The 18,051-nt window shown below is 40.3% G+C and overlaps 1 protein-coding gene and 1 long non-coding RNA gene across 2 annotated transcripts in view; one reads left to right on the plus strand and one right to left on the minus strand.

Moving 5' to 3' along the window:
- slc66a3 (solute carrier family 66 member 3) overlaps positions 1-12,489 on the plus strand; it is a 53,453-nt gene extending 40,964 nt beyond the window's left edge. Inside the window, exons 5-7 of the mRNA XM_070884994.1 lie at positions 67-187; positions 636-677; positions 5,724-12,489. Coding sequence (XP_070741095.1) covers positions 67-187; positions 636-677; positions 5,724-5,815 — 255 coding nt within the window. The 3' untranslated portion in view covers positions 5,816-12,489. The remainder of the gene's footprint in view (positions 1-66; positions 188-635; positions 678-5,723) is intronic.
- A 2,610-nt stretch (positions 12,490-15,099) lies between these two features.
- Positions 15,100-15,800, minus strand: LOC139266780 (uncharacterized). Its single transcript, XR_011593765.1, has 2 exons — positions 15,702-15,800; positions 15,100-15,387 (listed from the first exon to the last, which is right to left on the minus strand). It is a non-coding gene; the product is annotated as an uncharacterized lncRNA (long non-coding RNA).
- Between the last annotated feature and the right edge of the window lie 2,251 nt (positions 15,801-18,051).

Consider the following 18,051-nt stretch of genomic DNA (forward strand, 5'->3'; position numbering starts at 1 on the left):
CCTGGGGATTGATTGGTTACTTTAATTAAATCTTTGTGATTAACACCAGTCCTTTTTTTGTCGTAGAATCTGTCTACATGTATCAGTGCATTAAGTAAATATGTTCAACTTCAAACTTTGTGGAAGACACGTGACTCTAATCAAGTTAGTGCCCTGACATGGAGCTTGGCAATCTACACCACATGCAGTAAGTGCGATTTTGAACTGAACCTTATTGCATTAAAAAAAAAGCGCTTAACAATACCCTTGGAGACATCCGGAAGGGATTAGACATTGCCTGTTACTTTTATTTCAACTTTAATAATTCTGTAAAACTCAGTAGTAAAACCTGCAGGATATTAGAGATATGGAGGGATCTAAACATGACCATGAGAATTTTAAATATGAGGTGGTCAGGAGCTTAATGAAGGTTAATGAGAATATCTGCAGCAGACGTTTGGATGGCTGATGGGTGGAGACTGGGAGGCCAGCTAGGAGAACATTGGGAGACAGGACTCTGGTGGCACGAAGGTGCTGCTGCTGAATGTTGAATCTATTAAGACATGGTGCTTGTGCTGTGCATTATCTGCTGTAATTGATGCAATCATTAATCTTTGAATTGTTCCACTAATCGTAATTTTATTATTCTTGTACAGCAAGAATCTTTACTACACTGATGACCACCCAGGACACTGCAGGTAAATAGATTTAACATATATAATTACCAAGTGGTCCGAACTGTAAATTTCAAATGTTCCGAATTTCTAAATTTAAACATATCAATTTTTGGTAATAGAAGAGTTACTTTCACCAGAAGTATAACTAGCCTGTAGAGTTACCTTATTTTTTTGAATGGAAATATCTTTCACATGCCACTAATACTGAGCACAAACAACCCAAGACCAGAATCATCCGAAGAGGGAATAATCCTTTGACATTTGTGATGTAGGATGGGAACCTATGCAGGGAGACGGAGGGAAACAAAATGGAGACAGAAGCAAAAGATAGAAAGGAGAAAAGTAAAAGTGGAGAGCAGAGAAACCCAAGGCAAAAAACAAAAAGGGCCACTTTACAGCAAAATTATAAAGGGTCAAAGTGTATTAAAAAGACCAGCCTGAAGGCTCTGTGCCTCAATTCGAGGAGTATTCGGAATAAGGTGAACGAATTAACTGCGCAGACAGCAGTTAACGGATACGATGTGATTGGCATCACGGAGACATGGCTCCAGGGTGATCAAGGCTGGGAACTCAACATCCAGGGGTATTCAACATTTAGGAAGGATAGAAAGGAAAAGGAGGCGGGGTGGCGTTGCTGGTTAAAGAGGAAATTAATGCAATTGTAAGGAAGGACATTAGCTTGGATGATGTGGAATCGGTATGGGTGGAGCTACGGAATACCAAAGGGCAGAAAACACTAGTGGGAGTTGTGTACAGACCACCAAATTGTAGTAGTGAGGTTGGGGACAGCATCAAACAAGAAATAAGGGATGTGTGCAATAAAGGTACAGCAGTAATCATGGGTGATTTTAATCCACATATTGATTGGGCTAACCAAACTGGTAGCAATGTAGTGGAGGAGGATTTCCTAGAGTGTATTAGGCATGGTTTTCTGGACCAATATGTCGAGGAACCAACCAGAGAGCTGGCCATCCTAGACTGGGTGATGTGTAATGAGAAGGGACTAATTAGCAATCTTGTTGTGCGAGGTCCCTTGGGGAAGAGTGACCATAATATGGTAGAATTCTTTATTAAGATGGAGAATGACAAAGTTAATTCAGAAACTAGGGTCCTGAAATTAAGGAAAGGTAACTTTGATGGAATGAGGCGCGAATTGGCTAGATTAGACTGGCAAATGATACTTAAAGGGTTGACGGTGGATAGGCAATGGCAAAGGCAAACCTTAAAAGATCATATGGACGAACTTCAACATCCCTGTCTGGAGTAAAAATAAAACTGGGAAGGTGGCTCAACCGTGGCTAACAAGGGAAATTAAGGATAGTGTTAAATCCAAGGAAGAGGCATAAAAATTAGCCAGAAAAAGCAGCAAACCAGAGGACTGGGAGAAATTTAGAATTCAGCAGAGGAGGACAAAGGGTTTAATTAAGAAGGGGAAAATAGAGTATGAGAGGAAGCTTGCTGGGAACATAAAAACTGACTGCAAAAGCTTCTATAGATATGTGAAGAGAAAAAGATTAGTGAAGACAAACGTAGGTCCCTTGCAGTCGGATTCGGGTGAATTTATAATGGGGAACAAAAAAATGGTAGACCAATTGAACAAATACTTTGGTTCTGTCTTCACAATGGAAGAGGCAAATAACCTTCCGGATGTACTAGGGGACCGAGGGTCCAGTGAGAAGGAGGAACTGAAGGATATCCATATTAGGCGGGAAATTGTGTAAGGGACATTGACGGGATTGAAGGCCGATAAATCCCCAGGACCTGATAGTCTACATCCCAGAGTACTTAAGGAAGTGGCCCTAGAAATAGTGGATGCATTCGTGATAATTTTCCAGCAGTCTATCGACTCTGGATCAGTTCCTATGGACTGGAGGGTCGCTAATGTAACACCACTTTTTAAAAAAGGAGGGAGAGAGAAAATGGGTAATTATAGACCAGTTAGAGCCTGACATCAGTAGTGGGGAAAATGTTGGAATCAATCATTAAGGATGAAATAGCAGTGCATTTGGAAAGCAGTGATAGGATTGGTCCAAGTCAGCATGGATTTATGAAAGGGAAATCATACTTGACAAATCTTCTGGAATTTTTTGAGGATGTAACTAGCAGAGTGGACAAGGGAGAACCAGTGGATGTGGTGTATTTGGACTTTCAAAAGGCTTTTGACAAGGTCCCACACAAGAGATTGGTGTGCAAAATCAAAGCACATGGTATTGGGGGTAATGTACTGACGTGGATAGAGAACTGGTTGGCAGACAGGAAGCAAAGAGACGGGATAAACAGGTCCTTTTCAGAATGGCAGGCAGTGACTAGTGGCATGCTGCAGGGCTCAGTGCTGGGACCCCATCCCTTTACAATATATATTAATAATTTAGATGATGGAATTGAGTGTAATATCTCCAAGTTTGCAGATGACACTAAACTGGGTGGCGGTGTAAGCTGTGAGGAGGACGCTAAGAGGTTGCGGGGTGTCTTGGACAGGTTAGGTGAATGGGCAAATACATGGCAGATGCAGTATAATGTGGATAAATGTGAGGTTATCCACTTTGAGGGCAAGAACACGAAGGCAGAATATTATCTGAATGGTGGCAGATTAGGAAAAGGGGAGGTGCAGTGAGACCTGGGTGTCATGGTTCATCAGTCCTTGAAAGTTGGCATGCAGGTACAGCAGGCGGTGAAGAAGGCAAATGGTATGTTGGCCTTCATAGCAAGGGGATTTGTGTATAGGAGCAGGGAAGTCTTACTGCAGTTGTACAGGGCCTTGGTGAGGCCCCACCTGGAATATTGTGTTCAGTTTTGGTCTCCTAATCTGAGGATGTTCTTGCTATTGAGGGAGTGCAGCGAAGGTTCACCAGACTGATTCCAGGGATGGCTGGACTGATATATGAGGAGAGACTGGATTAACTGGGCCTTTATACACTGGAGTTTAGAAGGATGAGAGGGGATCTCATCGAAACATGTAAGATTCTGACGGGACTGGACAGGTTAGATGCGGGAAGAATGTTCTCGATGTTGGGGAAGTCCAGAACCAGGGGACATAGTCTTAGGATAAGGGGTAGGCCATTTAGGACTGAGATGAGGAGAAACTTCTTCTCTGAGTTGTGGAGTTCCCTGCCGCAGAGATTTGTTGCTGCCAGTTCATTGGATATATTCAAGAGGGAGTTAGCTATGGCTCTTACGGCTAAAAGGATATGGAGAGAAAGCAGGAAAGGGGTACTGAAGGAATGATCAGCCATGATCTTATTGAATGGTGGTGCAGGCTTGAAGGGCCGAATGGCCTACTCCTGCACCTATTTTCTATGTCTGTTTTTAAAATATTCATTCACGGGATGTGGACATCGCCGGCAAAGCCAGCATTTATTGCCCATCCCTAATTGCCCTCGAAGGTGGCGGTTATTCACCTTGAATACAACTGAGTGGCTTGCGAGGCTATTTCAGAGGGCAGTTAAGAATCAACATTGCTTTGGGTTTGGACCATGTAGGCCAGACCGGGTAAGGACGGCAGATTTCCTTTCTCAAAGGACAGTGAACCAGATGGGTTTTTAATGACAATCTGGTAGTTTCATGGTCACCATTACTAATACTAGCTTTTTATTCCAGATTTATTTAACTGGATTGAGCTCGTGTCTCTGGATCATTGGTCCAGGCTTCTGGATTACTGGTCCAGTAACATAACCACTACTGTATCCGTTGCTCACATGATTCAGCTGTGCATAAAGGGCATCAATTCTCAGATGAGTGAAATAATAATGACCAGCTTAAATAATACCACAACTACCAAATGGTCTACCAAAAGGACACTTTCTATTTATTCAGCATACGACTGAGTAGCCCATTTTTTGGAGCAAATTCCATTGCTGCCTCCTACCCCAGTAATCCACCGTTCCCTCATAGTGAGAGATATGAAACTCCTCCTCATTAGTCCAAGAACTGTGGGTATAATCTTCATGAAATAAGTTAATGGGCCACCATCAGGAGCCGAGATCTCAGTTGTTGGTGGAGTTTATCTCTGACTTACTTTGTAGTTGCCTGAGTCCTCTTTAGTGTGCTTTTGCTTGTTTGATAAAAGGCTTTAAAAGAAACTTCATCATTCTATTTAAGCAACACCTTGCAGTCAAATATCAAGATACTTCAAAAAGGAAACAAACACCCTTCCGAACCTGTCCTTAATACTGATCTTATACCTGCACTCTAAATCACTAGCCCTACTATTTTGTTATATCCTTCCTACTTATGGGCAATTATCACCAGGAAGACCAGCAAATAACCACACTCAGTAATTGCCCTGCATGCTTTGTATTGAACCTTAAATTCTAGATATCAGAGTGTCACCTTTTGGGATTTCTTTCTCTACAGAAAGCTGTGTTTAGGTATGAGAGTTTTAAAACAAGGTGTATTCATTCAGGGTTAAAAAGGCTGCAGGCATTTGTATTACAACCAGGCATTTATAAGATTACACAGGACGATTAGATCAATAGATGAGTTGTAATCTCATCCCAGGGTCTCCCAGCCAACATTCACATAAGAATGCCTCTTCCTTTTAAGCTTTGCATGAAGTTAGCTTCAAAGGGAGGGAGAGTGGAAGCAACGTTGAAGAGCAGCACTTCTGATCAGGGGAAGTAGTCAGGATTCAGGAACTGTAAAATAAAGCAGCTTATTGATTTGTATCTGGCCTCATCTCACTAAGTGTTTGCTTGATCTATTTTCAGAAAGCCTGAAGAAGTATTCATGCAAAAGACATAAGTATGCGGTCCAGCTCACTAAGGGATGATATGGTTACGTTCCTGGGCCCATACTATTATGCAAGTAGATATAGGGCAGCGTGAGTCAGCTCCCATAAAAGTAATGCTTTGACCGCTTATGGGAGTGACTGACACCACTGGACTCAAGAAGGCACCTATGGAATGCTTTTGTGTACTTTAAGTAAATGCAAATTAAGATGCAATAATGTTTTTGATAATTACAAACTTCTACAGTAAAAGCAGAAAATCTTGATTTTTATGCATGGGTCAGTAATAATTCTAAAATAAAAATGCACATCTTATATAATAATTCTAATTTTCTTTCCAGTGCTTCTACGCTATGTGGTTATTTGTTTGTTGAATATATGGGTTTTGACCACCATCATCTACTACAGGAAGGCTGGAAAGAAAAATGAATAAATGTGGTGAAGAGCAATGCCCTGACCAGCATTACACAACTTCTGGATTGAATCAAACATCCTGCATTGGTGACAATCGTCCAGCAACACTTTAGTCATTGTCTTTGCATTATATTACAATAGAACAATCAACCCAAATATGTAGAGAGAACTACTCAAGAAATGTTGATTTTGTGTTTCTAGGTATAGCCATCAAATTGAAGCCTTAGCATACTCAGTTAATACTTATCATTGACTGAGCAGACTCTATTCTGGAACAAGTCAAGGACAGAAACTGATTAAAGTACATGACAGGGCATCTCTTTGTTCAGTTCAAGTCTTTTTAGTCCTCAATAGATGCCACTCAGATTTACTGTAACCAACAGTAAGTGAATATGGATAAACCTTTGAATATTACACAACAATAGCTACACCAATAAACAAAATAAAAAAGGCCCTTATTACATTAGATGCAGCAGAATAGCAATATTGTAACAGTAATAAACACAAGGGCAGATTTGTAATCGTCAACCCTCGAAGGCAGGGATGTCTGAACCTTTTGTCTGTGGGTCATAGTTGCTTACCATGAAGCTCTAGAACTCCATATAAGCAATTAAAATTAAAGCTGAATTCAAGGAATACTTTATTGAAGACATTTCCTTTGTACTTCACTAAAGCTACTAAAATTAAATTTATGCTGTTCTTTTCCTTGTTTGAGCACTTAATATAGAACTACAGCATAATTAATGTGTAGCACAATACTGGTTTGGTCTGCAATCACCTTGGGGTTAAAATTCCACAGGGCTGCTGCCCCTGTGCCGTTGTTGCTGTAACTTTGAATGTAAACAATGTATTTGGTAAAGTTATAGTGGTGCAGCAGAAGAAACCCTGAGGATATTCATTCCCATTGTTTATACTGTGAGGCATGCCAGAATTGGCCACTCTCAAGGAAGCAGAGAATGGCGTATGATACTTACGTGGAATATAGGCTGAAGCTTGAACACCCCTGATCTAAGGCAAAATTGGGTCAATCAAGAGAAATGCTCAAATATCTTAGACAAAGAAGTGTGGTGGTGAGTCTCAATCAGTAGTCTAATAGTGGTAGGAGTGATTATGGTTATGACTGCATGATCTTTAGGCCTTTTGAAGGAACGGTCCAATATGAGGGAAGAGGTAGTTGAAGCAAATGTATGTACAGACATCATGTTATGGAAGGATAGATATCAGGAAAATGGCAAAGAAGAAAACGGTGATGGAGCAGGGTACCTTTGTTCATCAGGGACTGGAAAGAAACAACCAACAGGAGGTTGATTAACTATTCCATTTTGGAAACTAATGGGATCTCATAGAAAGATCCAAAGACATGATAAAGTGGGTTGGTTGGGTTAGAAATATGTGATGGACCTGATCTGCAGATTCAAAACACACAAATTGAGCAGATTTCCTGCTTTGGTTGGTTGTTCTTGGTGAGAGGGATAATTTGGGATTCTGGAGTCAGTGGGTCAAAACAATGAAATTAAGTGGCATTTAGTTGCTAATCAGAAAATTTGCAAATTTTTAACTACCCTGAGCAACTAGTTGAAAGTTTCATTTATATCCTAAGAAAATTAGTTCTTATATGCAAAAGAGAGTGCATAGATTTGAAAGAGCACAGTGTTAGAAGTTCTCTCTCATTTTGTTTAAAACACAGGGCATCCCATAACTATTACTACACTGGTATCTGCTATGAAGACAATCTGACATTTCTGTCAATTCTGATGCATCTCTGAAATCTGATTCTTATCTGGACTAATTGGAAGGGGAGGGGGGAGGGGAAAACACTGACACTCAATATGAGGGAACCTAGGATCCTCAACACAAAAATTGATCTATTTGTTTTGAACTGGTATGTTTAAAGAGTAATATTTTTGTTTTGTTTTAAGGTGGTAACTAAGGTTAATACTGATTCTTATGGACACACAATCACCTTGATGACAGAAAAAAAACAAGCTAATTAATTAAAAGTCTTGACATTTAATTATAGGAGTAATCAAATTAATCTCCTTATGATCTTAATTGTTAACTGTTCTGTAATATCAGTTTTACTTGAGCAGCTGCTCCGATCAGTTTTAGGTATAAAGAGTTATGATTCCAGAAATGACTGCTTCCTAGTTCTATGTTACTTAACAAAATTTTGTGCATTGCTGGGACCACCACTTTAAATTAGTGTCTGAGCAATTCTTTCTTTGTTTTCAGCTCGTAGAAGGAAAATAGTTTATACTAGCAATGAACTGTCCTAGATTGACGATCCTAACTGCATTGTCATTGGAAATTCTGAATAAAATAAGGGCAAATTCAGCACTTCCAGTGGGAAGTAGTGTTGTAAGGAAAGACTGGTCAGAAATTGGGCTATAGCACTTTAGTGCCAATTTTCTTCCCTATGTTCCTTTGAATGCAGCTCCCCACTGGGATTGCAGAATTTATCCTTTATTACTAAAAAAAAAGGAATGATTAAATAGCAATTATAATATAAGGTAATGCATGCAGTAGTTTTCTAATATGTAAAGGAGTAGGGTATTCTCTCAGATTTTATGTACAAAAGAATTTTATATTTGTGAGCTACAGATTTCTACATGAACTAGAATCAAAATGCCACTGGAATACTGAATGAGTGAGCGCAAAAGTCGTTGGAGAGAATTGGAGGCAGGTCAACCTGAACTCTTAATTTACCTTCTATGGCTGGTTGAGAACCAGCCCACCCAGGTGTGGAGAACCTGAAGTGTATGTGCGCAGGGGGTTTTGTGGGGGGGGAGAAGGAATAAGGAAGAATGGAGGAGACGTAGAAAATAACTGATTAAGTTTTAACTTTTGGTCATGTAGGTTTAGGAAATTTTGACACCCAAAAATGGGTGGGTTTGGGTCGCTAAAATGTTCGAAATCTGAAACCCGCCCAGTCCCGGTTGTAACGGAGGTGGGATGGCCCTTTAAATACTATACTGAGGCTGCATGTCTCCGCTTTGATCTCCACTTTAAATTTAACCCGGTAGCTAAAGGGAGGTGAAGGCTGCTGGATCCAGCAAGCAAATGTCCTTTCCAGCACTGTCTGTGGTCCAGGAGGAGCAAAAGTGCTTTCCTCTCCCCAAATCTTTCTGATCCCTCCCTTCTGTACTCCCCAGCAGTGGCCTCTGATTTCCCCCCCCCACCCTTTCGATATCTCCTCCGGCACTGCTCGCTTCCCCCCCCCCCCTCCTCCACTCCCCGCCTGCAGCCTGTTGTTGAATACCTACCTACCTGTCTCAATCTGGCTGGCTGCAGCCAGGAAACAACCAAAAATGTTGTTCTGGGTTTCAAAGACCGCAAAACGGCACTTCACTCCCGCCCCAACTTACTTAATATCAGGGCCGTGATTTCTAAAGAAGATTGTCAATCCTGCCTGTGACACTTCTTGTGTACTGTTGGCTATCCAGCAAGAGTGACAGTGTCACCTATGATGACTGTAGGTACAGGATGCTTAGGGTACCTTTGTAGGGGATGGTGGAACAGGACCAACTCCCAGTAGTAACTTATTGCAAAAGCAGGATTAAGCAGACATTTCAGATATAGGTGAGGTCGGTGGCAGAATCCAGAAACAGGAAGAATTTAGAAATATCAGAGCCCCCAAGGGTCACAAGCGGGAGGTGTCAGTAGTTTGAAGCATGAGCATTATGTGCTTGGTATGTGTAATAAGTTCACAAACAAATTACTTTTGATTATATAGAACGGTACAGACTCATGTAAGAAAGAAAAAGGGGAATCAAAAAAAAAACAATGAAGGAAGTAAATACAAACTGTAAAGAAATCAAAATGTAATGTATGGAAAGTTAAGTTATTTGCACTAATACAAAATATATGTTCAGATCTACATACAAGGGATGGTGCAGTGATGCAAGGAGTAATGCTTGGTTGGTCATTGCTTTATTTATTGTCAGTTCCTAGATATTATTTGAAATAAAACATTAATGACAAAGTATAACAAAATCCAGATTATTTTCCATACAAGAGGTAGCACAAAATCTCTTGTGCTTCAAGTATGAAATCACAACAGTCAGGATATAGCACAATATTTTACTATTGACCGTTGGAACTGAGGGTATCAGCGATCCTACCAAGTTATGAGATTGTTAATAATGGTAGAATATTTTGAAGGCAGCTAGTTTTAGAATTATTTTTAAAGAATTTATTTTAACTATAGGGCTACGGAAATTAAAGTTCACATCTAATGGTTTTTAAGGTTTAAAAAGTTTCAATGTTTTAATGTTTAATTCATATTTAAGTTTTCACAATTTATTTTTTATTTAAATAAAAATGATGATTTGCTCTCCCAATTCTAAATTTCGTGAGTCTCTCCTACTCAATGGAAAATTTTCTTCTGTGGCATTTACCTGCAGTACAATGTCATAAATCATATTTTTTCTTCCCAATAAAAAAAATCCCCAGAAATGTAAATAATTTGCAGTTCTACATTTCTTTTATAAATAATGTTATGTTCAGGTTTTAAAATAGTTAATAACTTCAGTATTTAATTGATTGTGGTAACAAAATTGTTTTGCAGTTTTCAATTATACTATGCATTGATACGGTATAAGTGTAAGTCACTACAAAACCATTTCTAGTTAACAATAAATTTAGTGTGGTGTGACATATGTATGACCTTTTCACAGGAAAGTATGACCATTAACATTCCTCAATTTCTCTCATTAGGCAGCTAAAGTTGACTCGATAGAATGAAAGAGAAATGGACATTTTGGGGAAACCCATTTGGATAAGTGAATAATTCAGATCTGGTTGTGTATTAATTCCAATATCAAATGAATAATGCAGCTAACTGTGCATTCATTCTACTGTAACCCTGCACGATATTTGGCTTAGGATGAAAATTATACATGCAGGATATACTGGTTCAGCAGTTATGATAAGCAACACTCCACTGTTTCTACAGGTGTAGCTATACATATTGGGCAGCGGCCTTATGAAAACAATTTTTTTTTCAAATACTAGGTTAAAATGGAAGTTGGGCAAAATTCACAAGAAATTTTATAGTGTAATATCATGTTTGCATCTTTGTAAATGGCTCTAAATTTTCAGATTGTAGATAAGAAATAGAGAATGCACATCACTGAAGGATGTGGTAGCCTGCTTTTGTACTTTGTCCCATTTGGAACAGTTTTGTACATTTAGACACTAGAAATTCAGTAACTAGTAAATATGGAACTTAAACATCTATATTGGTTTGTATTGTATGGAAACTCATATAATGTAATATTTTTCATGTGACTGCCCATTTTTACATAAATTTATTATGAGCAGAACCATTGTGAATTTCATCCTCCTTTAATACCACCTGCCTCCGTTTTGCTGAATTGGCTGTGATGATCACAGCTCTCTGTTTACTATTGCTTCGTAGATTATCCTAATAGTCCTTTATTTTGCCATTGTTGAAGAAATTATCACTGTCTGGTTCAGTCGTTGGACCCTATTTTAAACTCCAGGTAGATTCCCCACTCGGGCCCGAGTTAAGATTACAGTTGGATCTCAATTTCATTGGGCCGCAACATGTGTAAGTATAGAAGGACCCCATTGGCTCCAGATGAGCATCCTTGCTGCCTGCTCATGAGGGCAGGTTAAAACTGCAGATGTTGCTTTTGGACAGAAGAGCCTGGGCAATTTTAACTGCCCACCTACCAGGTTTCTACTGAGCAAGCAGGGTTTAAAGCACCCTCATTAAGTGCATTGAGAAATCCTTTCACTTCCATGTGTCTTGTCCCTTTATGTAGTGTGGGAGGCGAGGTCATGTTTCTGGACTGAGGTCTTTGAAAGATAAGCTTCCACATGTTCAACTCCTTTCAGTGACTGATGCAGATCTACCTCTGATTAAAATGTAATGCTTACAGCCAGGCTCACTAGTCAAGACTATGATGCCCTAAAAGTGTGCTCAGTCCTCCATCCCTAAATACCAGACAAGTGAAACACAGGTTTCTCCATTATATTAAGTGTTTTAGGTCAATCCTTTTTGTAATATAAAGTATTGTGGGAGGCAGAGCTGGTATAGTATGTATACTTAAAACATTTTCACTGGTCTGTATCGCATGCTTTTGGGCAGACTATTAAACATTTTTTTTTAAATAACTAATTTCCACCATAATTCTCCAGGTGTTTTTTGGGTTGTGAATGGGTAAAACTTAAATCTGCTCCCAAATTTGCCTAAGAACCCCTAAATTCCCCGTTTTCTTGCCTAAAATCAGGTCCAATGATGTACATACATTGCACTTGTGAAGTGTGCATACACACTTCTAGGTCCAATTTTGCGAACAAAAGAAATGGCTTGATTTTCTCTATAGATAAAAACTGCTCTAGTATGTCAAGTTGAAGAAAATAGAAATTAATGCTGTTTTTAAAAGTCACCTGGATTGTTATTGATAACACAAAATCTGACTGCTGAATTGGTTGTAAAGATTGATGTTATTCAGGACATGAAACACATTGCCCCGGAATTTGCGATGGGTAATAACAGCTTATCATTCGCTGTTATCCCTTTGAAACTGGCCACAACTTCAAGGTTTATTTAGCATGTTGGATTAGATGGAACTGGAGTTATGACCGTGTATTGACTGCTAAATAAATATTATGGACCTGAAAAATGAATTTAAATTTTGTAGATTGTCAATTTCTCAATAAAAATTACATGAAACTTTGTTAAAAATGGTTTAAAAGTTTTTTCATATTTATTTCAGTTTTACCATGTCCCCCTGTGAGAGCCCCAATCTTTGTTTTGCTCAAAATTTTAAAGTCAAAATAAAAAGGTTCCATGTCTGAGAACTCGGCATTGTGATTGGCTGCTTAGCTTGTCGCTGCCACAGCAGCTCGCACTATGGAATTCTGGAAATACTGATCTCAACTGCACTTCGAAAAAGCCAAACTTCGCCACAGAGATCTTTAGAGGCAACTTTCTTCAGGGCCAGCGGTGAACACCTTTGCTTTGCCGCTGACTGCAAATTATTGGCCAATACATTTAATGTCTCCTACAACCAGCTGCAAGGAGACACGGAATCACCAAAGTTGCTTGCCTATGTTGCAGGAACAAAATATGTAATGAAGGAAAGGTTACAAATGGGGCTAAGTGAACTATCAATCCCTCACTGGCCTTTGTAGTAGCTCTTCTTTTGGATGGACTGCAAACATTGAATGGAATTACAAAATCTGATAGTCAGTCAGGGGTAGTTTGCTCTCTTTATCCACTGATGATTCCTGCTCAGATTAAGTAAAAAAGCAAAGTTCCCAATACAAACAATTTCTCTCTGATTTTGACACTAAAAATAGAACCTGAAAAACAGATTTTAAAATCAGCAAGAAATAACTTTAATGAACCTGATCAGAAATGTATTTAGTCCCATAATTATAGTGACCCATTTTTAGACAAGTGTTTTGTGGCTAATCTTTTACATTTTTTAATTAGTTTTTAAGTGTGTCCTCATTTTCTCTCTCCATTGTGGGATAAATTCATTATTCAATAACTAAACATTAAGTACTCCATTTATACCACAACCGATTCAGTTTCAGGAAGAGTCAGAAATCCAGTGTTGTTCATTTGCCAAACCTACTTATCCTCTACATATTACAAGAGACAGTCCAATATGAGAAAATATAAGGCCAGGTTTCCTCCCATTGACCATGAATGGACTGAAATTTCATCCAAGGGTTCAGTAAGTTGTCCTTTCACCTCTGACCTGGGTTTGAATCTAGCTGGAATGGGAGGGCAACTCACCTGTGTGCTGAGTGCAAGGGTTCCAAGTGAAATTAATTTGAACAATCTCAACCTTAATCTTCATGGGCAAGGGTACATAGAAGACAAGCAACAAATTGGGTATAGCCCATCAAAGCAAAGGCGGGAGCCAGAACATTGCAAGGAAGTTGGCCAACTCTAAATGGGGAACTGACCCAAGGACCTTGCAAACTATTGCCCTTACCCGGTGTAATTCAGCAGCTGAATATGCCTGTCCAGTCTGGGAATGCTCCTCGCATGCCAAGAAAATTGATCTAGTCCTCAATGCAGCCTGCAGCGCTATCTCTGGCTGTCTGAAATCTACAAAGATGACCTTTACCTACTTACTGGTATTGCCCCATCTTTAATAAAAGGTGAGTTTCATCAAGAGTGGAAAGGTCAAAGCAGACAATTAAGTGATCCCCATCATCCACTTTTTCAATACGAGCCAGCAACCAAGAGGCTCAAATCCAGGAGCAGTTTCTTAAATGCTGTCTAGCCCCTGGAATGTAATCCACACAGCTGTAGACTAGATGCTTGGTCAAAGGATCTGCAGACAAAGCCACATGAGCTATCTTTTGATCCAGAGGAATCTTTTCCAACAGGAGCCAGAGAGACTTGGCTTGCTTGTCTGTGTGTCAATCGTCTCAGAACTGGTGTCGGCTGCTGCAGAGCCCTCATGCAGAAGTGGGGATACAGCCAAACTGATACGACTGACTGATTGCGGAAAGGCATCTCACAAAATTCTTCTAGAATGCCCTCCACTACCAAAACCTTGTGGACCCAAAGATCTGAGGGACTTCAACTCTTGAGCCAGAGCCTGTGTGGATCAATGGCGAGGGAAAGTGTAGCGACACGACAAGCCCACAAGAGAGAAAAATGGCAGAATAAATTTAAGTTTAAAAAGGTGATGGTACTGAAAAGAGGTGGAAAGTTCTACGAATAGTCAGTGAATAGCATCAAAGCAGTATTAACTGTCCAACAGTAAAGCATATTATGGTAGGCAAGAGCACAACAACAATTTGCTTCCTTTTGGGGGGGGGGGGGGCGGGCGGAAGGAGTGTCCAGAACCTGATCCCAACCTCGATGCCAGGTGAACCTCAGATAAAAGGAAAAGTACACCTCATTTAATCAGGCCAAATATATGCCTGGTCCCTTTCAGGCCCGGGAGGGAATACCCAGTATGAGATTCCAATCCACACCCTCTTCCAAAAATGACCTAGTTTGGGGCAGATAGAGATGCCAACTCCATTAGGCCACTTGGATACTTATGTGCACGGCTGGGCCCTAGCATATCCAGGCTCCAGTCATTACAAAAGGAACATGGCAGCATTGCCGTGAATTTTCAAGGTTAAGATGTCTTGCACTAGCTCCTACAATGCTCAACTGACCACATCCTCAAATTGCATCAACAAACAAAAACTCAATTTATACATTTCATAGTCTTCAGCATATGTTCAGTCGTGGTTTGATTTTTTAAATGGAAATTTTCTTTTAATCAGTAGAATGGATTTTCTGGAGACGTTCAATAAGAGAAATTAGGTGGTTATTATTTTGCATTTTTATTGTTGGAGATAACATTGATAACCATAATCAGTCATATCTTGTTTGATCAAAGTTACACTTGCAGGCAGGATCTTCACGTGCTTTCATGATGTTCTGTCCTTCCATAAATAGCCAGCTCTTGCAGATGAAACTTAAGACTCTTCATAGTGGGGTTTGATTTGCATTGCCAGGCACCCATGATGGCCGACATTAAACGCAGAGAACGAACAAAAGAAAGTGCTAGGTGCAGCACCTGGCATTTGAGGTCAATCCTGTGAAAGTAAGTTATTAGTACAGTACTGATGTTCTGGTCATATTTTATAATTCTGTTTGATAATGCTAGTTAAAGACTTGTCAGCAGCTCCTAAAAATGATTGGTGCTGTTTTTCATTGGAGTACAATAAATGTTCTAATGGTGTCCAATGCTACCTTGTTTGGGCAGCAGGAGACAGAGGGCTGCATGGCAAGCTCTCGATCAGGTGCACCAAATACTCCCAGGGCTGCATGTACAGGTCAAGAATATCTATCCTTAACAGATAGGTAGTGCATTTCCAGGCTTGGTCTATCCAGGCAGGTGGTTACTGACCTGTACTACCTCCTGAAGACAAGCTGCAAACACAGTCTCTAGTCAGCATTGTCCTCCCTGTAGCAATCGAGATAACAACCATACTCAATTTTAATGTGGTTTCCAGGCCTCAATCAGGAATTTCACAGGGACGAGATGCCATTCTGTCGGGTCATATAGCACACTTTGGCCAGTTCCATTAATATATTGGCTTTGGCAGAACATTACATACATCACAAAGGGAAAAACTTCTATTATTTTGTGGTGTGTCCCCAATGTTTAAAATATAATTATCACCATGTGGCTATTCGAACTCCATTCAGCAATGCCACGACATACAAAAATCAACAGCTTTTTAATTTCCTTAATTTGCGATTGTGTACAATTCTCTGCTTCACTGACTTCCTGATTCCTGCATTCTGCACCAGCCTTAATGTTAACCACCTCCTCCAAGGGAGGTGTTCAATGCCCGACTGCTGAAAGATGTGGACGGCTGACGTGCAGTAAAATGAGGTCCAAGACTAGCCTAGGGTACCAATCGAGCAGCAAGTAGAACTTCAGGTACATGGATCGTATGTTTTCAAGTGACGGTCACCAAAACTGTGACAGCGTGCTGCATACTGCACATTATAACTGTTTGATACATGAGCATGTACTGCACTGATAATCAGCTTGCACCAGTGCAAGCAGTGACAACATCTGCCCTCGAAGATGATGAAGTGCTGGCAACACATGAACTATGGCAGCAATTGACACCCTCTTTTCCAAGTTGCTGCTGTTCTATCTGGGGACAGAGTGTAGTGTAACAAAATTTGCAGATGACACAAAGATTAGTAGGAAAGCAGGTTGTGTAGAGGACACAGAGAGGCTGCAAAGAGATTTAGATAGGTTAAGCGAATGGGCTAAGGTTTGGCAGATGGAATACAATGTCGGAAAGTATGAGGTCATCCACCTTGGGGAAAAAAAAACAGTAAAAGGGAATATTATTTGAATGGGAAGAAATTAAAACATGCTGAGGTGCAGAGGGACCTGGGGGTCTTGTGCATGAATCCCAAAAAGTTAGTTTGCAGGTGCAGCAAGTAATCAGGAAGGCGAATGGAATGTTGGCCTTCATTGCGAGAGGGATGGAGTACAAAAGCAGGGAGGGCCTGCTGCAACGGTATAGGGTATTAGTGAGGCCGCACCTGGAGTACTGCGTGCAGTTTTGGTCACCTTACTTAAGGAAGGATATAGTGGCTTTGGAGGGGGTACAGAGACGATTCACTAGGCTGATTCCGGAGTTGAGGGGGTTACCTTATGATGATAGATTGAGTAGACTGGGTCTTTACTCGTTGGAGTTCAGAAGGATGAGGGGTGATTTGAAAGAAACATTTAAAATAATGAAAGGGATAGACAAGATAGAGGCAGAGAGGTTGTTTCCACTGGTAGGGGAGACTAGAACTAGGGGGCACAGCCTCAAAATACGGGGGAGCCAATTTAAAACCGAGTTGAGGCTAGCTCATTGAATGTATTCAAGTCACAGATAGATAGATTTTTGACCAATAAGGGAATTAAGGGTTACGGGGAGCGGGCGGGTAAGTGGAGCCGAGTCCACGGCCAGATCAGCCATGATCTTGTTGAATGGCGGAGCAGACTCGAGGGGCTAGATGACCTACTCCTGTTCCTAATTCTTGTTATGTTATGTATGCCCCCTCACATCTCAACAGTAACTAATCAAGAATGTTTACAGAACAGGCACAGACTACATAACGACTTAATTAGTTGCAACATTTATTTTACACCAATGTTCGTTACTATGCAGATTTCTGTGGGTGTTTGTGCTTTTGATGCAATGTATGTGCAGAACTTCATACATATTTATATCAAACAGAATGGAAATATGCCATCGCAATCAAAAGTATGGCTCCTAATATACCTCAACATATAATTGACCCATGATCCAATTTAAACTTAATTTAAATTGTAGCATGATACAGTGCATAAAAGAAATACACTACCACTACAACAACATTTTGCATTTATATAGCACCTTTAACGTAGTAAAAGGTCTCAAAGCGTTTCACAGTAGCATAATCAAAATTTGATAAGGAGCTATTAGGATAGATGACCAAAAGCTTAGTCAAAGAGGTAGGTTTTAAGGAGCATCTTAAGAGAGGAGAAGTAGAGAGGTGGAGAGGTTTAGGGAGGGAATTCCAGAGCTTAGGGCCTCGGTAGCTGAAGGCACGGCCGTCAATGGTGGAGCAATTAAAATCATAGATGCGCAAGAGGCCAGAATTGGAGGAGCCAGATATCTCGGAAGGTTGTAGGGCTGGAGGAGGTTACAGAGATAGGGAGAGGTGAGGCCATGAAAGGATTTGAAAACACGGAGCCA

This window comes from Pristiophorus japonicus, chromosome 7 (assembly GCF_044704955.1).
Source record: "Pristiophorus japonicus isolate sPriJap1 chromosome 7, sPriJap1.hap1, whole genome shotgun sequence".
NCBI lineage: Eukaryota > Metazoa > Chordata > Chondrichthyes > Pristiophoridae > Pristiophorus > Pristiophorus japonicus.